The sequence below is a fragment of the Triturus cristatus genome, chromosome 4_1, assembly GCF_964204655.1.
Source record: "Triturus cristatus chromosome 4_1, aTriCri1.1, whole genome shotgun sequence".
Taxonomy (NCBI): domain Eukaryota; kingdom Metazoa; phylum Chordata; class Amphibia; order Caudata; family Salamandridae; genus Triturus; species Triturus cristatus.
In genome coordinates, this window is record NC_140585.1 from 80,416,062 (window position 1) to 80,441,823 (window position 25,762).

General features: G+C 53.6%; 1 protein-coding gene across 6 annotated transcripts in view; it reads right to left on the bottom strand.

The window, feature by feature from the left end:
* Positions 1-25,762, bottom strand: part of PITPNM1 (phosphatidylinositol transfer protein membrane associated 1) — a 393,174-nt gene that overhangs the window by 109,610 nt on the left and 257,802 nt on the right. For 4 of the 6 annotated variants that reach the window (XM_085651652.1, XM_085651654.1, XM_085651653.1 and 1 more), the window contains exons 7-9: positions 13,414-13,506; positions 6,207-6,311; positions 1,687-1,748 (exon numbers count right to left, since the gene is read on the bottom strand). In XM_085651652.1, coding sequence (XP_085507778.1) covers positions 1,687-1,748; positions 6,207-6,311; positions 13,414-13,506 — 260 coding nt within the window. The remainder of the gene's footprint in view (positions 1-1,686; positions 1,749-6,206; positions 6,312-13,413; positions 13,507-25,762) is intronic. The other 2 variants (XM_085651656.1, XM_085651657.1) reach the window with 1 other exon arrangement.

The following is a 25,762-nucleotide window of genomic DNA, read 5'->3' on the forward strand; positions in this document are numbered from 1 at the left end:
CCTAAAAGCCAACCCTATTTCTTACACTTTTTGTAACCTCAAAGTTATACCCAACCATGACGACTCTCACTTCACCCCGAGCCCTCACTCGTACACCTAACAATATTAATAAATGCAAAAAGAACGACTGATGGACAGAATGCAGAACAATGTCATACATTCACCCCAGTACATCGTATTTTTGCCCGTATGCAAATCACACTTGACCCTGTACCCAAAGGGGAGAGTCCAGCCTTAACTGCCAGGCCAGGCCCCCCCTGGAATGGAAACACGTATGGCACCACAAAAAGTTGCGTTATCTTCATTGTATAACAAACTCCCCAGGTAATGCTTCGGTTCTGTATAAGAGATGTGCCCTTAAGTAAAACAAAAATACACATTGAGGTGCCTTTCCTTGTAGCACCCCAGTCCCTCGCGAGGGGACTCCCTGCTGCGGAAACTCTCAGTGACTCCACTTGGGCTGGTAGAATACAGCAATGTCCCACTGGCAGAAGGGAGCGGTCGTGATTCCGCTTCACCACCATGAAAAGATTGTGGACAAGGTGAGCTTTGAAATCAAACCCAAAAATCTTCCAGGACATTAACTTTACATAACGTGCATTTATAAAGCATACGTTCATCAAGAAGGGTATCTTGGCCCTGAATAACAGATGTCTATTGTTACCAAACTCAATGGTACTCATTTTATCGACCTCAGAAGGATGAAAAGCAGAATCCATCTGCCAGGATTTGGATCTGTGACCATGAGGGCGAACACGGGCCCCCACAGTGGCGCATTAGTCCACTGAGCGACCAGAACTGCAACATTCTCCCACACTTCTATCTGTATCCGGATCCGCCCGGTCAGAAGCTGCCAGCTGCAGCTCATAGGAGGGTAGAAGCTCACAGGGGTGTCTAAAATTAGCCTGCCTGTCACCCACTGTCAGTCCTCCAAGGTGCCCCCCAGCCCTGCCAGCTGGGGGTGCTCATGGAGCTGATGAAAGAATGTTTCAGCTTCACTGGCACTGCCCGCTGCAGCGGGGCACATCAAACAGAGGCATGCCAGGGGCCAGGAAAGCAGCCCCTGAGAGGAGGCTCTGCCCAGCAACTTCAACACAAGCCACACAAACAACATGCTTTTCTAAAGTATGGTCTAAGCGTGGAAGTGAACTAGAACTTTGCCTGATCAAAGTTGTGAATTCAATCATTTTTTTACATTTTGATGGAGTGTTTTTTCTTACTAAACCAGCAAACAAGCCTTTACCACCCTCATCACGCTGCTCTCAGCTTTATTTGTCAAAATGGATTAGTTGAAGGAAAGCCTTGTTGGTCCCACCTGTGCTGCCGCTCTTGGAAGCAACGCGCCTTGTGAATGGCTACTGAAGTACTCCCAAGGGGCGGGCACAACACCTAATACCCAATCAGAAAGAGGAATACTCGGTAGGCTCGGCCAAACCGACCATGTCAAGTAAATGAGGAAAGGGCAAGGGGAAGATTTTGAGAAAAAGTAAAGTAATGAGAAACACATGACAGGGGCAGCAAGAGTTTTGAGACAAATTAATAGATATGGAAGATGAAGTGCAGAACAGAAGTGAGAGAGAAATGGTTATAAATAAGCGGGAACATATCAGTGACGCATGACAGAGAGTGAAGTACAGAGGAGAGGGAAGGACAAAGGGAGCCAGAAAACCGTGCTGAGAGCATCACCTCCAGGTAGCCGGCAGTCTGTAAACCATCACTGGTGAAGCTTTCTGCAGCACCGGCGGAATCTGGAGAAAAAGAAATGGTTCACTTCAGATGCTGCACTTGTCAACTCCCTTCCCCTTTGTGTCCTTATCCTTCATGTATTACTTCCATTTTTTCAAAATATGTTTGGCACTTTCTCAAATACTTTGATGCCACCACCACCGGCTCTCACACAAACAACAATCTGAAGGAAACGTTTTGTAATACAGATTGTAGCGCGCACTGTCACCCAGGGTTTCCTGCCGCTGAGCCGGTGCGACTCTACCCACACCCAGGGCCGAGAGGGGCTACAGCTTCTTGTGGAATTCAAGAAGCGAGGATGCGGCTCTGATGTGTAGCGGCAGGTCGTTCCGAGCTTCAGGAGCGAGGCAGGAGAAGGCTCGACCACCGGATCTGGATTTCTGTATGCGTGGTGTGTGTGCAAGTAGTACGAGGGGCAGCGTCTGGATGGTTTGTGAAAGCAGATGCGATTGTTGAGGCATGCTTGGGTTGTGTGATTGTTGAGGTATGCATGGCATGAGTGACGATGAGGTATGCTTGGCATGTGTGACGATGAGGTATGCTTGGCATGAGTGACGATGAGGTATGCTTGGCATGTGTGACGATGAGGTATGCTTGGCATGAGTGACGATGAGGTATGCTTGGCATGAGTGACGATGAGGTATGCTTGGCATGAGTGACGATGAGGTATGCTTGGCATGTGGGACGATGAGGTATGCTTGGCATGAGTGACGATGAGGTATGCTTGGCATGAGTGACGATGAGGTATGCTTGGCATGTGTGACGATGAGGTATGCTTGGCATGTGTGACGATGAGGTATGCTTGGCATGAGTGACGATGAGGTATGCTTGGCATGAGTGACGATGAGGTATGCTTGGCATGAGTGACGATGAGGTATGCTTGGCATGTGTGACGATGAGGTATGCTTGGCATGAGTGACGATGAGGTATGCTTGGCATGTGGGATGATGAGGTATGCTTGGCATGAGTGACGATGAGGTATGCTTGGCATGAGTGACGATGAGGTATGCTTGGCATGAGTGACGATGAGGTATGCTTGGCATGAGTGACGATGAGGTATGCTTGGCATGAGTGACGATGAGGTATGCTTGGCATGAGTGACGATGAGGTATGCTTGGCATGTGTGACGATGAGGTATGCTTGGCATGAGTGACGATGAGGTATGCTTGGCATGAGTGACGATGAGGTATGCTTGGCATGTGGGACGATGAGGTATGCTTGGCATGAGTGACGATGAGGTATGCTTGGCATGAGTGACGATGAGGTATGCTTGGCATGTGGGACGATGAGGTATGCTTGGCATGTGTGACGATGAGGTATGCTTGGCATGTGTAACGATGAGGTATGCTTGGCATGTGTGACGATGAGGTATGCTTGGCATGTGTGACGATGAGGTATGCTTGGCATGAGTGACGATGAGGTATGCTTGGCATGAGTGACGATGAGGTATGCTTGGCATGTGTGACGATGAGGTATGCTTGGCATGTGTAACGATGAGGTATGCTTGGCATGTGTGACGATGAGGTATGCAGGAAGGAGTTTGAATTGTGTTCATTTGTGAATGAGGAGCCAGTGGAACGCCTTCAGGTGTGGTATGATGCTTGTGCGGCGTGGGAGGTTGAGAGCTTGAGAGTGATTCTGGCTGCTGAGTTCTGAATGGCCTGCAGCCTCCGGGTGAGTTACACTATCTCCAGCCGTCCGCTCCTACTCTCCGAAAGCTTCCTGCCTCTCCATCGCGGACATTTGCTGAAAGAGCAGGATTCTGATGCGTGCAGTAAAACGGGTGGGAGCAGCAACAGTCACTCACTATCCTTCTCATAATGGTTCATGAATTGTCGCGAAGTTTTAGCCTACAAGTGTCCATATGTCTTGCTGCACCCCAGATTTGTTCTTTCCACTCATTTTCTGCCCCACTTCGACCTTGGAGGAGAGCCTGAGGCAAGCATACATGGACACAGATAGGTGACTGATGCTACCAATGGGTCATAATCAGAACAGAGACGGGCACTGATACATCACTGAGGCTTCCAATGGGCCATAATCAAAGCAGAGGCAGGCATTGATACATAACTGACGCTTCAATGGGCCATAATCGGAGCAGAGGCGGGCGCTGATACATCACTGACGCTTCCAATGGGACATAATCGGAGCAGAGGCGGGCATTGATACATCACTGATGCTTCCAATGGGCCATAATCAGAGGAGAGGTGGACGCTGATACATCACTGGGGCTTCCAATGGGCCATAATCGGAGGAGAGGCGGGCGCTGATACATCACCAAGGCTTCCAATGGGCCATAATCGGAGGAGAGGCTGGCGCTGAGACATCACTGACGCTTCCAATGGCACATAATCGGAGGAGACGCAGGCGCTGATACATCACTGAGGTTTCCAAGGGGCCATAATGGGAGGAGACGCGGGCGCTGATACATCACTGACGCTTCCAATGGGACATAATCGGAGCAGAGGCGGGCCCTGATACATAACGGAGGCTTCCAATGGGCCATAATCGGAGCAGAGGCGTGCATTGATACATCACCGAGGCTTCCAATGGGCCATAATTGGAGCAGAGGCGGGCGCTGATACATCACTGATGCTTACAATGAGCCATAATCGGAGGAGAGGCGGGCGCTGATACATCACTGACGGTTTCAAGGGGCCAAAATCGGAGCAGAGGCGGGCATTGATACATCACCGAGGCTTCCAATGGGCCATAATCAGAGGAGAGCCGGCCACTGATACATCACTGAGGCATCCAATGGGCCATAATCGGAGAAGAGGCAGGGCGCCGATACATCACTGATGCTTCCAATGGGCCATAATCGGAGGAGAGGCGGGCACTGATACATCACTGACGCTTCCAGTGGTCCATAATCGGAGCAGAGGCGGGCATTGATACATCACTGATGCTTCCAATGGGCCATAATCGGAGCAGAGGCGGGCACATCACTGACGCTTCCAGTGGTCCATAATTGGAGCAGAGGCGGGCACGGATACATCACTGACGGTTTCAAGGGGCCATAATTGGAGCAGAGGCGGGCGCTGATACATCACCGAGGCTTCCAATGGGCCATAATCGGAGGAGAGGCAGGGCGCCGATACATCACTGAGGCTTCCAATGGGCCATAATCGGAGGAGAGGCAGGGCGCCGATACATCACTGAGGCTTCCAATGGGCCATAATCGGAGGAGAGGCAGGGCGCCGATACATCACTGAGGCTTCCAATGGGCCATAATCGGAGGAGAGGCAGGGCGCTGATACATCACTAACGCTTCAATGGGCCATAATCGGAGGAGAGGCAGGGCGCTGATACATCACTAACGCTTCAATGGGCCATAATCGGAGGAGAGGCGGGCGCTGATACATCACTGATGCTTACAATGAGCCATAATCGGAGCAGAGGCGGGCGCTGATACATCACTGATGCTTACAATGAGCCATAATCGGAGCAGAGGCGGTCGATGATACATCATTGACGCTTGGTCCACAGGTAGAAGGTAGGAAAGGGACCGAGCAGTCAGATGGGATCTATTTTAATCTAGATACTGGAAAAGTAAAAAAAGAAGAACTACAAATGCAGCGTGTGGCGGAGGGGGTCATGAGTAGAGAAGACACAGAGGCTTTCATACACCAGAACCCTCTTGGCAGTCTGTAGACACGGCTTCTGTCTGATGGAGGGCATTAAACACACCATGACGTAGCGTGTGTATGGGAGACATTATGTTCCAGCTAATATGTGATGAGCTTCGGTGTTAGTTGGGTCTACTATGTACAAAGCGCATTAGAGGTCATAGAGGGCAGATATGTGCTGAGATTGGGGGTTTGTGCCCTTGTGAGACCATTGTGCAGACTTGGGGAGACTGTCCAGCGAAAGGAACAGAGCATCTGATGATCACTGCTGCTCACTGATGGCCACTGGTATTGATTGGGCTAGTAAGAGCAGTCGCTTACTGGCCAAAGTGGAGGCTACAGTCCTCTCTCGCCCTGGGGATGATTCCTCTCTACATAAGAGCATGGAAGACCCTCCCTCCCTCCCTCCCCCCCTCACTCCTCACCCCTGGCCCCAGAGTTTCACACCCTCTTCAAGATCACCCCTGCTGCCTGGTGCTTTGAATGCAGTGTGCACTAATATGCGCGTGCTTACTTTAAATGCAAAGTACATTAGATGACTTTCCCTGCATTGAAGCATCGCCCCTTCTGTAACCCATGCCCAATGGTCTACCCTACCTATTCATCCGGTTCCGGTATACGGTTTTTACCCCTTTCCATCTCTGCTGCCACTCCCAGCGTCCTCCCTCCATGTGCACGTGGCTGACGCCATGATCTCATAGGTTTAGTCCTTCTTCTGTGTGTACTGCTCGTAGACCATGCCTGCATGACTGATGTCCCCACCAGGAGCAGCCACGGCCCTGGGGCCCTCCAGCACCGTGCAGCTAGCGCCTAGCAGCGAAACTCACTCACCAGTGGCGTCCTCGGCGTCGCCTGGAGCGTCGTCCGTGTCCAGGAAGTCGTTTGAATTCCATTTTGTGATTTCTTTGGGAAACACCTCGTCTGTGTCAGAGAAATCTATGTGAGTGACAGGAAGGTTGGGAGCAGAGAGGAAAGAGGGGAGCAAAGAGTGAGCTCAGAGACAAGAATGAGACTGAGTGATATCAGATCAAAACAGGCGAGTGCGCTGAGGCAGCTGTCAGGAGCAAAGCCCTCAGTCACAGAATGAGAGATGGATACAGCACGGTCAGGGCACCAGCCCTCAGTCACAGAATGAGAGACAGATACAGCACGGTCAGGGCACCAGCCCTCAGTCATAGAATAAGACACAGATACAGCACGGTCAGGCCACCGCCCTCAGTCACATAATAAGAAACGGATACAGCACGGTCAGGGCACCAGCCCTCAGTCACAGAATGAGAGATGGATACAGCACGGTCAGGGCACCAGCCCTCAGTCATAGAATAAGACACAGATACAGCCAGAGGCGCAACTAGAGCCAAATTTCGGGGGGAGGGGGCTGAGCAAAAATTTCGGGGGGGGGGGGCTGAGCAAAAATTTCGGGGGGGCTGAACTTTAAGCAATAGGCAGAGTGGAGCTGCAGGGGCTCTTAGAGGGGGTGAAACAACAGCAAGGCCTCATTAACATGCAAATGGTCTTTTAAAGACCTGTGAAGTGCTCGGGTGCGGCTGCTTTTTTGCCCGGGAAGGTGTCTCCGCCCGGGCTGCCACACACGACGGGGGGGGGGGGGGGGGGCTGAAGCCCTGTGAGTCCAATGGGTGTTGCGCGCCTGGATACAGCACGGTCAGGCCACCGCCCTCAGTCACATAATAAGAAACGGATACAGCACGGTCAGGGCACCAGCCCTCAGTCACAAACAAGAGACACAGATACAGCACGGTCAGGGCACCAGCCCTCAGTCACAGAATAAGACACAGATACAGCACGGTCAGGGCACTAGCCCTCAGTCACAAAATAATACACAGATACAGCACGGTCAGGGCACTAGCCCTCAGTCACAGAATAAGACACAGATACAGCACGGTCAGGGCACTAGCCCTAAGTCACAGAATAAGACACAGATACAGCACGGTCAGGGCACTAGCCCTCAGTCACAGAATAAGACACAGATACAGCACGGTCAGGGCACTAGCCCTAAGTCACAGAATAAGACACAGATACAGCACGGTCAGGGCACTAGCCCTAAGTCACAGAATAAGACACAGATACAGCACGGTCAGGGCACCAGCCCTCAGTCACAGAATGAGACAAGGATACAGCACGGTCAGGGTACCAGCCCTCAGTCACAGAATAAGACACAGATACAGCACGGTCAGGGCACTAGCCCTCAGTCACAGAATAAGACACAGATACAGCACGGTCAGGCCACCGCCCTCAGTCACATAATAAGACACGGATACAGCACGGTCAGGGCACCAGCCCTCAGTCACAAACAAGAGACACAGATACAGCACGGTCAGGGCACCAGCCCTCAGTCACAGAATGAGACAAGGATACAGTATGGTCAGGGCACAAGCCCTCAGTCACAAACAGGAGGCAGATACAACACGCACAGAGTACCACATCTCAGTCACACACAAGAGACAGATACAGTACGGTCAGGGCACCAGCCCTCAGTCACAAACAAGAGACAGATACAGCACTGTCAGGGCACCAACCCTCAGTCACAGAATGAGACACTGATACTGCATGGTCAGGGCACCAGCCCTCAGTCATAGAATAAGACACAGATACAGCACGGTCAGGGCACCAGCCCTCAGTCACAAACAAGAGACACAGATACAGCACGGTCAGGGCACCAGCCCTCAGTCACAGAATAAGACACAGATACAGCACGGTCAGTGCACCAGCCCTCAGTCACAAAATAAGACACAGATACAGCACGGTCAGGGCACCAGCCCTCAGTCACAGAATAAGACACAGATACAGCACGGTCAGGGCACTAGCCCTCAGTCACAGAATAAGACACAGATACAGCACGGTCAGGCCACCGCCCTCAGTCACATAATAAGACACGGATACAGCACGGTCAGGGCACCAGCCCTCAGTCACAAACAAGAGACACAGATACAGCACGGTCAGGGCACCAGCCCTCAGTCACAGAATGAGACAAGGATACAGTATGGTCAGGGCACAAGCCCTCAGTCACAAACAGGAGGCAGATACAACACGCACAGAGTACCACATCTCAGTCACACACAAGAGACAGATACAGTACGGTCAGGGCACCAGCCCTCAGTCACAAACAAGAGACAGATACAGCACTGTCAGGGCACCAACCCTCAGTCACAGAATGAGACACTGATACTGCATGGTCAGGGCACCAGCCCTCAGTCACAGAATGAGATACTGATACAGCATGGTCAGGGCATCAGCCCTCAGTCACAGAATGAGACATTGATACAGCATGGTCAGGGCACCAGTCCTCAGTCACAAACAAGAGACAGATACAGCACGGTCAGGGCACCAACCCTCAGTCACAGAATGAGACACTGATACTGCATGGTCAGGGCACCAGTCCTCAGTCACAGAATTAGATACTGATACAGCATGGTCAGGGCACCAGCCCTCAGTCACAGAATGAGACGCTGATACAGCATGGTCAGGGCACCAGCCCTCAGTCACAGACAAGACACACAGAGGCAGCAATGCACTGCCAGGACAACTGCCCTCAGACACAAACAGAGACAAAGATACAGCACGGTCAGGGCACCAGCCCTCAGTCACAGATAAGAGACACAGATGTAGCACAGTTAGGGGACCAGCCCTCAGTCACAGAATGAGACACAGATACAGCATGGTCAGGGCACCAAGCCATCCGTCACAAACAAGAGACAGATACAGCACGGTCAGGGCACCAGTCACAGACAAGAGGCACAGGGGCAGAAATGCACTACCAGGACAACTGCCCACAGCCACAAACAGAGACACAGACAGGTACAGCATAGTCAGAGAACCAGCCCTCAGTCACAGAATGAGATATGGATACAGCATGGTCAGGGCACCAGCCCTCAGTCACAGAATGAGACTTGGATACAGCACTGTCAGGGCACCAGCCCTCAGCCACAAACAAGAGACAGATAGGGCACGACATCTCAGTCACAAACAAGAGAGACAGATACAGCACGGTCTAGACACCATCCCTCATCACAGAATGAGACACGGATACAGCACGGTCAGGGCATCAGCCCTCAGTCACAGATTGAGACATGGATACAGCATGGTCAGGGCACCAGCCCTCGGTCACAGAATGAGACACTGATACAGCACAGTCAGCGAACCAGCTCTCAGTCACAGAATGAGACACTGATACAGCCCGGTCAGGGCACCAGCCCTCAGTCACATAAAGAGACACAGGTACAGCGCAGTCAGGGCACCAGTCCTCAGTCACAGAATGAGACATTGATACAGCACGGTCAGGGCACCAGCCCTCAGTCACAAACAAGAGACACAGATACAGCACGGTCAGGGCACCAGCCCTCAGTCACAGAATAAGACACAGATACAGCACGGTCAGGGCACTAGCCCTCAGTCACAAAATAATACACAGATACAGCACGGTCAGGGCACTAGCCCTCAGTCACAGAATAAGACACAGATACAGCACGGTCAGGGCACTAGCCCTAAGTCACAGAATAAGACACAGATACAGCACGGTCAGGGCACTAGCCCTCAGTCACAGAATAAGACACAGATACAGCACGGTCAGGGCACTAGCCCTAAGTCACAGAATAAGACACAGATACAGCACGGTCAGGGCACTAGCCCTAAGTCACAGAATAAGACACAGATACAGCACGGTCAGGGCACCAGCCCTCAGTCACAGAATGAGACAAGGATACAGCACGGTCAGGGTACCAGCCCTCAGTCACAGAATAAGACACAGATACAGCACGGTCAGGGCACTAGCCCTCAGTCACAGAATAAGACACAGATACAGCACGGTCAGGCCACCGCCCTCAGTCACATAATAAGACACGGATACAGCACGGTCAGGGCACCAGCCCTCAGTCACAAACAAGAGACACAGATACAGCACGGTCAGGGCACCAGCCCTCAGTCACAGAATGAGACAAGGATACAGTATGGTCAGGGCACAAGCCCTCAGTCACAAACAGGAGGCAGATACAACACGCACAGAGTACCACATCTCAGTCACACACAAGAGACAGATACAGTACGGTCAGGGCACCAGCCCTCAGTCACAAACAAGAGACAGATACAGCACTGTCAGGGCACCAACCCTCAGTCACAGAATGAGACACTGATACTGCATGGTCAGGGCACCAGCCCTCAGTCATAGAATAAGACACAGATACAGCACGGTCAGGGCACCAGCCCTCAGTCACAAACAAGAGACACAGATACAGCACGGTCAGGGCACCAGCCCTCAGTCACAGAATAAGACACAGATACAGCACGGTCAGTGCACCAGCCCTCAGTCACAAAATAAGACACAGATACAGCACGGTCAGGGCACCAGCCCTCAGTCACAGAATAAGACACAGATACAGCACGGTCAGGGCACTAGCCCTCAGTCACAGAATAAGACACAGATACAGCACGGTCAGGCCACCGCCCTCAGTCACATAATAAGACACGGATACAGCACGGTCAGGGCACCAGCCCTCAGTCACAAACAAGAGACACAGATACAGCACGGTCAGGGCACCAGCCCTCAGTCACAGAATGAGACAAGGATACAGTATGGTCAGGGCACAAGCCCTCAGTCACAAACAGGAGGCAGATACAACACGCACAGAGTACCACATCTCAGTCACACACAAGAGACAGATACAGTACGGTCAGGGCACCAGCCCTCAGTCACAAACAAGAGACAGATACAGCACTGTCAGGGCACCAACCCTCAGTCACAGAATGAGACACTGATACTGCATGGTCAGGGCACCAGCCCTCAGTCACAGAATGAGATACTGATACAGCATGGTCAGGGCATCAGCCCTCAGTCACAGAATGAGACATTGATACAGCATGGTCAGGGCACCAGTCCTCAGTCACAAACAAGAGACAGATACAGCACGGTCAGGGCACCAACCCTCAGTCACAGAATGAGACACTGATACTGCATGGTCAGGGCACCAGTCCTCAGTCACAGAATTAGATACTGATACAGCATGGTCAGGGCACCAGCCCTCAGTCACAGAATGAGACGCTGATACAGCATGGTCAGGGCACCAGCCCTCAGTCACAGACAAGACACACAGAGGCAGCAATGCACTGCCAGGACAACTGCCCTCAGACACAAACAGAGACAAAGATACAGCACGGTCAGGGCACCAGCCCTCAGTCACAGATAAGAGACACAGATGTAGCACAGTTAGGGGACCAGCCCTCAGTCACAGAATGAGACACAGATACAGCATGGTCAGGGCACCAAGCCATCCGTCACAAACAAGAGACAGATACAGCACGGTCAGGGCACCAGTCACAGACAAGAGGCACAGGGGCAGAAATGCACTACCAGGACAACTGCCCACAGCCACAAACAGAGACACAGACAGGTACAGCATAGTCAGAGAACCAGCCCTCAGTCACAGAATGAGATATGGATACAGCATGGTCAGGGCACCAGCCCTCAGTCACAGAATGAGACTTGGATACAGCACTGTCAGGGCACCAGCCCTCAGCCACAAACAAGAGACAGATAGGGCACGACATCTCAGTCACAAACAAGAGAGACAGATACAGCACGGTCTAGACACCATCCCTCATCACAGAATGAGACACGGATACAGCACGGTCAGGGCATCAGCCCTCAGTCACAGATTGAGACATGGATACAGCATGGTCAGGGCACCAGCCCTCGGTCACAGAATGAGACACTGATACAGCACAGTCAGCGAACCAGCTCTCAGTCACAGAATGAGACACTGATACAGCCCGGTCAGGGCACCAGCCCTCAGTCACATAAAGAGACACAGGTACAGCGCAGTCAGGGCACCAGTCCTCAGTCACAGAATGAGACATTGATACAGCACGGTCAGGGCACCAGCCCTCAGTCACATAAAGAGACACAGGTACAGCGCAGTCAGGGCACCAGTCCTCAGTCACAGAATGAGACATGGATACAGCATGGTCAGGGCACCAGCCCTCAATCACAAACAAGACACACAGATACAGCACAGTCTGGGGACTAGCCCTCAGTCACAAACAAGAGACACAGATACAGCACGGTCAGGGCACCAGTCCTCAGTTATAGACAAGAGACACGGATACAGCACGGTCCGGGCACCAGCCGTCAGTCACAAACAAGACACACAGATACAGCACAGTCAGGGGTCTAGCCCTCAGTCACAAACAAGAGACACAGATACAGCACGGTCAGGGCACCAGTCCTCAGTCATAGACAAGAGACAAGGATACAGCATGGTCAGGGCACCAGCCCTCAGTCACAGAATGAGACACGGATACAGATTGGTCAGGGCACCAGCCCTCACTCACAGAATGAGACACGGATACAGCACAGTCAGGGCACCAGCACTCAGTCACAAACAAGAGACAGATACAGCACGCACAGGGCACGACATCTAAGTCACAAACAAGAGAGACAGATACAGCACGGTCTAGGCACCAGCCCTCAGTCACAGAATGAGACACGGATACAGCACAGTCAGGGCACCAGTCCTCAGTCACAGAATGAGACACGGATACAGATTGGTCAGGGCACCAGCCCTCACTCACAGAATGAGACACGGATACAGCACAGGCAGGGCACCAGCCGTCAGTCACACAAAGAGACACATATGCATGCTATCAGAATACCAGCCCTCAGTCAGTCACAGACGAGCGACACGGATGCAACACTGCACTGTCAGGACACCAGCCCTCAGTCACAAACAAGAGACACACATGCAGAACGGTCAGGGCACCAGCCCTCAGTCACAGAGTAGAGACACAGATGCAGCAGACACAAGCCTTCAGTCAGAGAGAGAGAGATAAGGCAGTATCAGCCTAACCCTCACTCACAGACAAGAGACACAGATAGTGCAGTTTTAGCAGATGGGCCCTCAGTCGAAGACTGGCACAGACAGCAGTGCCAGGGGCCCAGAGCTCAATCACAGAGAGATCAGTGCCAGGACAGCAGCCTCTGGCCATACAAGAAGAACTTGGCGGATGACGTCAATCATTGGGCACGTACCGTGAGCATCAAAGAATTCCTCATCGGAGCTGTTCTCAGAGTCCCGGGCGATGTTCTGCATCCTCCATTCAGACAAACTCTGGGGTGAGACGCCTGGTGTAGAGGGAGACATTTAGGGTTAGTAGGGGCCTCACTGTATGACTGTGTTCATGCATTTCCAGGGCTCCCAGACCATTTCCGTAGCCAGGGCTCCCAGACCAATTCCGTAGCCAGGGCTCCCAGACCATTCACCATAGCCAGGGCTCCCAGACCATTCACCATAGCCAGGGCTCCCAGACCATTCACCATAGCCAGGGCTTTCCGACCATTCACCATAGTCAGGGCTATCAGGCCAGAGCCAGGGCTCCCAGACCATTCACCATAGCCAGGGCTCCCAGACCATTCACCATAGCCAGGGCTTTCTGACCATTCACCATAGTCAGGGCTATCAGGCCAGAGCCAGGGCTCCCAGACCATTCACCATAGCTAGGGTTCCCAGACCATTCATCATAGCCAGGCTTGTCGACCATTGTCGTAACCTGCACTCCTACAACACACACAGCAGCATTCCACCAACCCTGTAATCACCGATTCTTCACTATCCTTTCAGTACAGCCAACACTCCTACACCATCTTAGCAGCCACCACTTCTACAACATCCATAGCCAGCACTACTAAACTACATCCACAATTCACACTTCTCCACCAACTTTGCTGTGAACGATCCTCCACTTCACAGCCAATATTCCTACATCATCGCCACATGTACCACTCCAACATCATTCCTCCATACAGCGCTTCTACACCGTCCCACAGCCAGTGCTTCTATAGCATCTGAAGTCAGTGCTCCAACACCATTCCAGCACTCCTACCCTCACCATCCCCAGAGCCAGCTCTCTTACACCATTCCTGCGGCCAGCTCTCCTACACCATCCCTGCGGTCAGCGCTCCTACACCATTCCCACAGCCAGCGCTCCTACACCATCCCACAGCCAGCGCTCCTACACCATCCCCACAGCCAGCGCTCCTACACCATCCCCACAGCCAGCGCTCCTACACCATCCCCACAGCCAGCGCTCCTACGCCATCCCCACAGCCAGCGCTCCTACACCATCCCCACAGCCAGCGCTCCTACACCATCCCCACAGCCAGCGCTCCTACACCATCCCCACAGCCAGCGCTCCTACACCATCCCCACAGCCAGCGCTCCTACACCATCCCCAAAGCCAGCGCTCCTACACCATCCCCACAGCCAGCGCTCCTACACCATCCCCAAAGCCAGCGCTCCTACACCATCCCCACAGCCAGAGCTCCTACACCATCCCACAGCCAGCGCTCCTACACCATTCCTGCAGCCAGCGCTCCTACACCATTCCTGCAGCCAGCGCTCCTTCAGCATTCCTGCAGCCAGCTTTCCTACACCATTCCTGCGGCCAGCGCTCCTACACCATCCCCACAGCCAGCGCTCCTACACCATCCCCACAGCCAGCGCTCCTACACCATCCCCACAGCCAGCGCTCCTACACCATCCCCTGCAGCGAGCGCTCCTACACCTTTCCTGCAGCCAGCTCTCCTACACCATTCCTGCAGCCAGCTCTCCTACACCATTACTGCGGCCAGCGCTCCTACACTATCCCCACAGCCAGCGCTCCTACACCATCCCCACAGCCAGCGCTCCTACACCATCCCCACAGCCAGCGCTCCTACACCATCCCCACAGCCAGCACTCCTACACCATCCCCACAGCCAGCGCTCCTACACCTTTCCTGCAGCCAGCTCTCCTACACCATTCCTGCAGCCAGCGCTCCTTCAGCATTCCTGCAGCCAGCTCTCCTACACCATTCCTGCAGCCAGCTCTCCTACACCATTCCTGCATCCAGCGCTCCTACACCTTTCCTGCAGCCAGCGCTCCTACACCATTCCTGCAGCCAGCGCTCCTACACCATTCCTACAGTCAGCTCTCCTACACCTTTCCTGCAGCCAGCTCTCATACACCATTCCTACAGTCAGTGCTCCTACACCATTCCTACAGTCAGTGCTCCTACACCATTCCTGCAGCCAGCGCTCCTTCAGCATTCCTGCAGCCAGCGCTCCTTCAGCATTCCTGCAGCCAGCTCTCCTACACCATTCCTGCAGTCAGTTCGCCTACACCATTCCTGCAGTCAGCTCTCCTACACCATTCCTGCAGCCAGCGCTCCTACACCATTCTTCCAGCCAGCGCTCCTACACCATTCTTCCAGCCAGCGCTCCTACACCATTCTTCCACCCAGCGCTCCTACACTATTCTTCCACCCAGCGCTCCTACACCATCCCTGCAGAGAGCGCTCCTACACCATTGCTGTGGCCAGCTCTCCTACACCATTCCTGCAGTTAGTGCTCCCACCCCATTCCTGCAGCCAGCTCTCCTACACCATTCCTGCGGCCACCTCTCCTTCACCATTCCTGTGGCCAGCTCTCCTACCACATTCCTGCGGCCAGCTCTCCTACACTATTCCTGCAGCCAGCTCTCCTACACTATTCCTGCAGCCAGCTCTCCTACACTATTCCAGAAGCCAGCTCTCCTACACTATTCCAGAAGCCAGCTCTCCTACACTATTCCTGCAGCCAGCTCTCCTACACTATTCCAGAAGCCAGCTCTCCTACACCATTACTGCGGCCAGCGCTCCTACACTATCCCCACAGCCAGCGCTCCTACACCATCCCCACAGCCAGCGCTCCTACACCATCCCCACAGCCAGCGCTCCTACACCATCCCCACAGCCAGCACTCCTACACCATCCCACAGCCAGCGCTCCTACACCTTTCCTGCAGCCAGCTCTCCTACACCATTCCTGCAGCCAGCGCTCCTTCAGCATTCCTGCAGCCAGCTCTCCTACACCATTCCTGCAGCCAGCTTTCCTACACCATTCCTGCATCCAGCGCTCCTACACCTTTCCTGCAGCCAGCGCTCCTACACCATTCCTGCAGCCAGCGCTCCTACACCATTCCTGCAGCCAGCGCTCCTACACCATTCCTACAGTCAGCTCTCCTACACCTTTCCTGCAGCCAGCTCTCATACACCATTCCTACAGTCAGTGCTCCTACACCATTCCTACAGTCAGTGCTCCTACACCATTCCTGCAGCCAGCGCTCCTTCAGCATTCCTGCAGCCAGCTCTCCTACACCATTCCTGCAGTCAGTTCGCCTACACCATTCCTGCAGTCAGTGCACCTACACCATTCCTGCAGTCAGCTCTCCTACACCATTCCTGCAGCCAGCGCTCCTACACCATTCTTCCAGCCAGCGCTCCTACACCATTCTTCCACCCAGCGCTCCTACACCATTCTTCCACCCAGCGCTCCTACACCATCCCTGCAGAGAGCGCTCCTACACCATTGCTGCGGCCAGCTCTCCTACACCATTCCTGCAGTTAGCACTCGCACCCCATTCCTGTGGCCAACTCTCCTACACCATTCCTGCAGTTAGTGCTCCCACCCCATTCCTGCAGCCAGCTCTCCTACACCATTCCTGCGGCCACCTCTCCTTCACCATTCCTGTGGCCAGCTCTCCTACCACATTCCTGCGGCCAGCTCTCCTACACTATTCCTGCAGCCAGCTCTCCTACACTATTCCAGAAGCCAGCTCTCCTACACTATTCCTGCAGCCAGCGCTCCTGCACCATTCCTGCGGCCAGCTCTCCTACACCATTCCTGCAGTCAGCGCTCCTACACCATCCCCACAGCCAGCGCTCCTACACCATCCCCAAAGCCAGCGCTCCTACACCATCCCCACAGCCAGCGCTCCTACACCATCCCCAAAGCCAGCGCTCCTACACCATCCCCACAGCCAGAGCTCCTACACCATCCCACAGCCAGCGCTCCTACACCATTCCTGCAGCCAGCGCTCCTACACCATTCCTGCAGCCAGCGCTCCTTCAGCATTCCTGCAGCCAGCTTTCCTACACCATTCCTGCGGCCAGCGCTCCTACACCATCCCCACAGCCAGCGCTCCTACACCATCCCCACAGCCAGCGCTCCTACACCATCCCCACAGCCAGCGCTCCTACACCATCCCCTGCAGCGAGCGCTCCTACACCTTTCCTGCAGCCAGCTCTCCTACACCATTCCTGCAGCCAGCTCTCCTACACCATTACTGCGGCCAGCGCTCCTACACTATCCCCACAGCCAGCGCTCCTACACCATCCCCACAGCCAGCGCTCCTACACCATCCCCACAGCCAGCGCTCCTACACCATCCCCACAGCCAGCACTCCTACACCATCCCCACAGCCAGCGCTCCTACACCTTTCCTGCAGCCAGCTCTCCTACACCATTCCTGCAGCCAGCGCTCCTTCAGCATTCCTGCAGCCAGCTCTCCTACACCATTCCTGCAGCCAGCTCTCCTACACCATTCCTGCATCCAGCGCTCCTACACCTTTCCTGCAGCCAGCGCTCCTACACCATTCCTGCAGCCAGCGCTCCTACACCATTCCTACAGTCAGCTCTCCTACACCTTTCCTGCAGCCAGCTCTCATACACCATTCCTACAGTCAGTGCTCCTACACCATTCCTACAGTCAGTGCTCCTACACCATTCCTGCAGCCAGCGCTCCTTCAGCATTCCTGCAGCCAGCGCTCCTTCAGCATTCCTGCAGCCAGCTCTCCTACACCATTCCTGCAGTCAGTTCGCCTACACCATTCCTGCAGTCAGCTCTCCTACACCATTCCTGCAGCCAGCGCTCCTACACCATTCTTCCAGCCAGCGCTCCTACACCATTCTTCCAGCCAGCGCTCCTACACCATTCTTCCACCCAGCGCTCCTACACTATTCTTCCACCCAGCGCTCCTACACCATCCCTGCAGAGAGCGCTCCTACACCATTGCTGTGGCCAGCTCTCCTACACCATTCCTGCAGTTAGTGCTCCCACCCCATTCCTGCAGCCAGCTCTCCTACACCATTCCTGCGGCCACCTCTCCTTCACCATTCCTGTGGCCAGCTCTCCTACCACATTCCTGCGGCCAGCTCTCCTACACTATTCCTGCAGCCAGCTCTCCTACACTATTCCTGCAGCCAGCTCTCCTACACTATTCCAGAAGCCAGCTCTCCTACACTATTCCAGAAGCCAGCTCTCCTACACTATTCCTGCAGCCAGCTCTCCTACACTATTCCAGAAGCCAGCTCTCCTACACCATTACTGCGGCCAGCGCTCCTACACTATCCCCACAGCCAGCGCTCCTACACCATCCCCACAGCCAGCGCTCCTACACCATCCCCACAGCCAGCGCTCCTACACCATCCCCACAGCCAGCACTCCTACACCATCCCACAGCCAGCGCTCCTACACCTTTCCTGCAGCCAGCTCTCCTACACCATTCCTGCAGCCAGCGCTCCTTCAGCATTCCTGCAGCCAGCTCTCCTACACCATTCCTGCAGCCAGCTCTCCTACACCATTCCTGCATCCAGCGCTCCTACACCTTTCCTGCAGCCAGCGCTCCTACACCATTCCTGCAGCCAGCGCTCCTACACCATTCCTGCAGCCAGCGCTCCTACACCATTCCTACAGTCAGCTCTCCTACACCTTTCCTGCAGCCAGCTCTCATACACCATTCCTACAGTCAGTGCTCCTACACCATTCCTACAGTCAGTGCTCCTACACCATTCCTGCAGCCAGCGCTCCTTCAGCATTCCTGCAGCCAGCTCTCCTACACCATTCCTGCAGTCAGTTCGCCTACACCATTCCTGCAGTCAGTGCACCTACACCATTCCTGCAGTCAGCTCTCCTACACCATTCCTGCAGCCAGCGCTCCTACACCATTCTTCCAGCCAGCGCTCCTACACCATTCTTCCACCCAGCGCTCCTACACCATTCTTCCACCCAGCGCTCCTACACCATCCCTGCAGAGAGCGCTCCTACACCATTGCTGCGGCCAGCTCTCCTACACCATTCCTGCAGTTAGCACTCGCACCCCATTCCTGTGGCCAACTCTCCTACACCATTCCTGCAGTTAGTGCTCCCACCCCATTCCTGCAGCCAGCTCTCCTACACCATTCCTGCGGCCACCTCTCCTTCACCATTCCTGTGGCCAGCTCTCCTACCACATTCCTGCGGCCAGCTCTCCTACACTATTCCTGCAGCCAGCTCTCCTACACTATTCCAGAAGCCAGCTCTCCTACACTATTCCTGCAGCCAGCGCTCCTGCACCATTCCTGCGGCCAGCTCTCCTACACCATTCCTGCAGTCAGCGCTCCTACACCATTCCTGCAGTCAGTGCTCCTACACCATTCCTGCAGTCAGCGCTCCTACACCATTCCTGCAGCCAGCTCTCCTACATCATTCCTGCGGCCAGCTCTCCTACACCATTCCTGCAGTTAGAACTCCCACCCCATTCCTGCAGCCAACTCTCCTACACCATTCCTGCAGTTAGTGCTCCCACCTCATTCCTGCGGCCAGCTCTCCTACACCATTCCTGCAGCCCGCTCTCCTACACCATTCCTGAGGCCAGCTCTCCTACACCATTCCTGCGGCCAGCTCTCCTACACCATTCCTGCGGCCAGCTCTCCTACACCATTCCTGCCGCCAGCTCTCCTACACCATTCCTGCGGCCAGCGCTCCTACACCATTCCTGTGAACTTCTCTACCACCACATTCCTGCGGCCAACTCTCCTACACTATTCCTGCAGTTAGTGCTCCCATCCCCATTCCTATGGCCAGCTCTCCTACACCATTCCTGCGGCCAGCTCTCCTACACCATTTCTGTGGCAAGCTCTCCTACACCATTTCTGCAGCCAGCGCTCCTACATTATTCCTGCGGCCAGCTCTCCTACTGCATTCCTGCAGTCAGCGCTCCTACACCATTCCTGCAGCCAGCTCTCCTACACCATTCCTGCAGCCAGCGCTCCTACACCATTCCTGCAGCCAGCGCTCCTACACCATTTCTTTGGCCAACTCCCCTACCCCATTCCTGCGGCCAGTGATCTTTCTCCATTCCTGCGGCCAGCTCTCCTACACCATTCCTGCGGCCACCTCTCCTTCACCATTCCTGTGGCCAGCTCTCCTACCCCATTCCTGCAGCCAGCTCTCCTACACTATTCCTGCAGCCAGCTCTCCTAAACTATTCCTGAAGCCAGCGCTCCTACACCATTCCTGAGAACTTCTCTCCTACACCATTCCTGCGGCCAGCTCTCCTACACCATTCCTGCAGCCAGCTCTGCTACAGCATTCCTGCAGCCAGCTCTGCTACAGCATTCCTGCAGTTAGCGCTCCTACACCATTCCTGCGGCCAGCTCTCCTACCCCATTCCTGCAGCCAGCTCTCCTACACCATTCCTGAAGCCGGCGCTTCTACACCATTCCTGTGAACTTCTCTCCTACACCATTCCTGCGGCCAGCTCTCCTACACCATTCATGCAGCCAGCTCTGCTACAGCATTCCTGCAGCCAGCTCTGCTACAGCATTCCTGCAGTCAGCGCTCCTACACCATTCCTGCAGCCAGCGCTCCTACACCATCCCTGCAGCGAGTGCTCCTACACCATCCCTGCAGCGAGCGCTCCATTATTCCTGCAGCTAGCTCCCCTACAGCATCCCTGCAGTCAGTGCTCCAACAGCATCCCTACAGACCGTGCTCCTACACCATTCCTGCGGCCAGTGCTCCTACACCATCCCTGCAGAGAGCGCTCCTACACCATTCAGGCGGCCAGCACTCCTACACCATACCTGCAGCCAGCTCTCCTACAAAATTGCTGCGGCCAGATCTCCGACACCATCCCTGTGGCTAGCTCTCATACACCACTCCTGCGGCCAGCGCTCCTACACCATCCCCACAGCCAGCACTTAAAAACCGTCTCACATGTTACTTACCTTCGGTAATGCTTTTTCTGGTGGATACAGTATCTGCCTGTGGATTCCTCACCTTGTGAATATCCCCTGCACCAGCAACATTCAGAACATTTTGTAGCTCTCCACGCTGACTAGGTCGACGTCACAATAGAATGGCTCCTGCTCACGACTCCGCTGACATCCCTGGAGCCATAAGAGGGGCTCGTCGGCGTGATGACGTCAGTTCCACCCTTTTTTTCCGTGCCTTTGAGGCACACGGGCGGACCGACAACAATATATATATACAGTATACACAGTACATAATATACAAACCAACACACACAGTGTGAAGTCAATGCAGGAAAGCAAAAGAAAAAACACACGTCCTTTGACAGTAAAAAGATACATTTGACACATTATTACTACTGTAGGTATACAAGGGTGGACAATGGGGAGGCGGGTGGGTCAGTGAGGAATCCACAGGCAGATACTGTATCCACCAGAAAAAGCGTTACCGAAGGTAAGTAACTTGTTCTTCTGATGGATACATCTGCCAGTGGATTCCTCACCTTGTGAATAGATTCCCACAGCAGTCCCCACTCCCGGAGGAGGGTGTCCACCCTTCTATACAAAAAAGTCCCGAAGGATGGAACGTGCAAAGTGTCCGTCCCTCCTCACCTCGGTATCTAAGCAGTAATGCTTCGCGAAAGTGTGGAGGGAGGCCCAAATTACCGCTCTACAAATGTCCTCAACAGGAACACTTCTAGCTAAGGCAGATGTAGAAGACTTTGCCCTGGTAGAATGAGCTCTTATACCCTCTGGAGGTTCCTTACCGGCCAAAGAGTAACAGATCTTGATGCACAAGATAATCCATCTGGAAAGGGTGCGCTTGTGCACCGCTCTGCCTTTCCTGCAGCCAATGAAGCCCAGGAAGAGCTGGTCATCCACTCGAAAGTCTTTAGCTCTATCGAGGTAAAAACTCACCGCCCTTTTAGGGTCCAAGCGGTGAAGCCATTCCTCCTCCTTGGAAGGGTGAGGGGGAGGATAGAAGGTAGGCAAGTTAATGGACTGCCCCCGATGGAAAGGAGTTACCACCTTAGGCAGAAAAGCAGCCCTGGTCCTGAGAACCATTCTTTCAGCATGAATTGTCAAAAACGGGGGTTTCAAACTCAGACCTTGAAGCTCACTTAACCTCCTTGCCGAGGTAATGGCAATGAGAAAAACTGTTTTAAAAGACAATAGCCTTAAGGGACACTTGCGCAAGGGCTCAAATGGAGAACCCATCAAGTAAGTTAAGACAAGATTTAAGTCCCATTGAGGCACAATAAAAGGAGTGGGCAGAAATGTGTTGGTAAGGCCCTTAATGAACCGTAATACAATAGGTGATTTAAACAAAGACGGCTGATCCGGCAAGCAAAGGAATGCCGACAAAGCCGATAAATAACCCTTCACAGTAGCTACAGCAAAATCTTGCTGAGCTAGAGAGAGAGCAAACTGAAGAATGTTGGATAAACGAGCCCTCAAAGGGTCAATAGACTTCTCCCCACACCAATGGACAAATTTGGACCACCTATAGGAATAGATAGACTTGGCGGAGTGAAGCCTGGCAGACAAAATCACGTCTACCACGTCAGGCGGGAGAGAAAAAGAATTCAGTTTGCCCCATTCAATCTCCAGGCATGAAGGTGTAAGTTCTGGAGGTGGGGGGTGTAGAACCTGCCCCTGCGACTGCGAGAGGAGGCCTGCCCTGAGAGGGAGACGGAGCGGAGGGCACGAGGAGAGGTGGAGAAGATCTGTATACCACACCCTTCTTGGCCAATCCGGGGCAATCAATATGTCTTGGGCCCGGTCTTGGCGAATCTTCCTCAGAACCCGAGGAATCAAGGGTATGGGAGGAAACGCGTAAAGGAGACGAGAGTCCCATCTCAACTGAAACACGTCCCCCAAAGATCCCTGCATCGGATACTGGAGACTGCAGAATGACAGGCAGTGAGCATTGTCGTGAGTGGCAAACAGGTCCAGCCGAGGAGTTCCCCACATCCGAAAGACGTGACGAACCACCTCCGGATGGAGCCTCCACTCGTGGTCAGCAGAGAACTGCCGACTGAGACTGTCTGCACGCACGTTCAGAACTCCGCCAGATGATTTGCCATCAGACGAATCTGATGATCCTGAACCCAGGACCAGAGACGCAGAGCCTCTCTGCAGAGACAATGCGACCCCACTCCTCCCTGCTTGTTGACATACCACATCGCGGTAGTGTTGTCCGTCAGAACTTGAACCGACTGACCGCAAAGGGAAGGGAGAAAGGCCTTGGGTGCCAAACGTATCGCCCGCAATTCCAAAAGGTTGATGTGAAGCAACCTTTCCTCTGGAGACCAAGAACCCTTGATCTCCAGATCCCCCAGATGCGCACCCCACCCTAACGTGGATGCATCCATTATCACTGTGGCCACTGAAGGAGGTAGTTGGAAGGGCTTTCCCTGAGACAGATTGCCCTCCATGCTCCACCAAGACAGATTCGCTGCAGCTTTTCTGGAGATCCTCTCAGACTCCCTCAGATCTCCGTTGTGCTGAAACCACTGCCTGCGGAGGCACCACTGGAGCGCCCTCATGTGCCAGCGTGCATAGTTGAACAACAGAATGCAGGACGCAAACAGACCGAGCAGGCGAAGGACCTTCAGGACTGGAACGACCGCTCCATTGTAAAACAAGGGAATCATTTCCTGTATTTTGAGAATCCTTTGAAGAGGTGAGAATGCTCGACACACAGTAGTGTCCAGTACCGCCCCTATGAACATGTTGCGCTGAGAGGGCACCAGGTGAGATTTGGGCACGTTTATCGAGAAACCCAATTTGTACAACAGCTGAGTTGTAACCTGCAGATGATGAAGCACCTTCTCTGGCAATTCTGCTTTGATCAGCCAGATGTCCAGATAGGGGAAAATTGGAATCCCCGACCTTCTGAGATGGGCTGCCACCACTGCCATCACCTTGGTGAAGACTCGAGGTGCAGTAGTAAGACCAAACGGGAAAAACGCAAACTGATAATGTTGCGACCCTACCGTAAAACGGAGATACTTCCTGTGCGACTCCAGGATCGGAATATGAAAAAACGCATAGTCAATCGACACCATCCAGTCCTCCTGTTGCAGCGCTTGAAGAACCTGCGCAAGGGTGAGCATCTTGAACTTCTCCTGCTTCAGAAAAAGGTTCAAGATCCTGAGATACAGGATTGGACGTAGCCTGCCATCCTTCTTGGGTATCAGGAAATACTGGGAGTAGCATCCCTGACCCCTTTCCCGCTCTGGAACCACCTTTTTTCAGCAATGTAAGGACTTCCTCCTGCAGGAGAAGAAGGTGGTCCTCCGAGCAAGCACCTTGGCAAGGAGGGTAATTTGGAGGGAATTCCATAAAGGGAAGAGCATACCCATTTTTTACAAGATTTAGAACCCAAAAGGTCTGTAGTGACCGATTCCCAATCTTGTAGAAAATGGGTAAGCCGACCCCCCACAGGACCAACATGATCCAGAATGGTGGATCTAGGGCTGCTTTGCAGTGGTAGTAGGGAGGGAGGAAGAGAAGGAGGAGGAGGAGAGCTGACGACCTTGCGGATGACCTCTGTTCCTGCCCCTGTAGTTCTTATACAGGGTATTTTGCTGCTGCTGGTGCTGCTGCGGAGGCTGCCTATAGGTCCGAAAGGACGACCTCCCAAAACCTCTGTACCTCCTGTAAGAGGAACCTCTAGGCTGCGCCTGCAGGCCCAGAGACTTAGCCGTGGCTTTGCTGCCCTTGAACCTTTCCAAGGCTGCATCTGCTTTCTTTCCGAAAAGCCCAGAACCATCAAAGGGCAGGTTCAGAAGTGTTGCCTGCACATCTGGAGAGAACTCAGATGGTTTAAGCCTAGCACTTCTCCTTGTGGCAACCGAGGAGCCCATGATCCTGGCAACAGAGTCTGCAGTGTCCAAACCACTCCGAATAACCTGTCGTGCACCGCCTGAGTGTCCGACAAGACCTCATTAAAATTCTGCCTGTCCACCTCAGACAATTTAGGAGCCAGCTGTTTTGCAGAATCCATAAGAGCGTGGATGTAACAGCCCACAAGACAGGTGGCATTTGTGGACTTCAAGGCCATACTCGCCGAGGAGAACACTTTCTTGGCCGACTGATCAAGCTTTTTCGACTCCCTATCACTAGGAACTTGTGGAAATGCCCCAGATGACGTCATTAAACAGGCAGCTTGAACCACCAGACTTTCAGGAGAAGGATGGGATGTAAGAAAGCCCGGATCTCCTGGAGCCGCCCTGTACCTCCTAGCAACAGATTTAGACACTGCCGGAGCTGTAAAGGGCTTACGCCAAACCTCCATGACTGGCTCAGTGATGGCATCATTAAAAGGAAGCAAAGGCTCTACCACAGTGGAGGGAGATTGAAGGACCTCCGTCAGGATGTTGGATTTAAATTCAGCCGTTGGGAGCTGCAAGTCCAAGAGCTCCGCTGCTTTCCTTATGACAGTGTGGTAAGGAGCCACATCTTTAGAGGGAGCATCTGTACGAGGAGAAAGCTCCCATTCTGGGG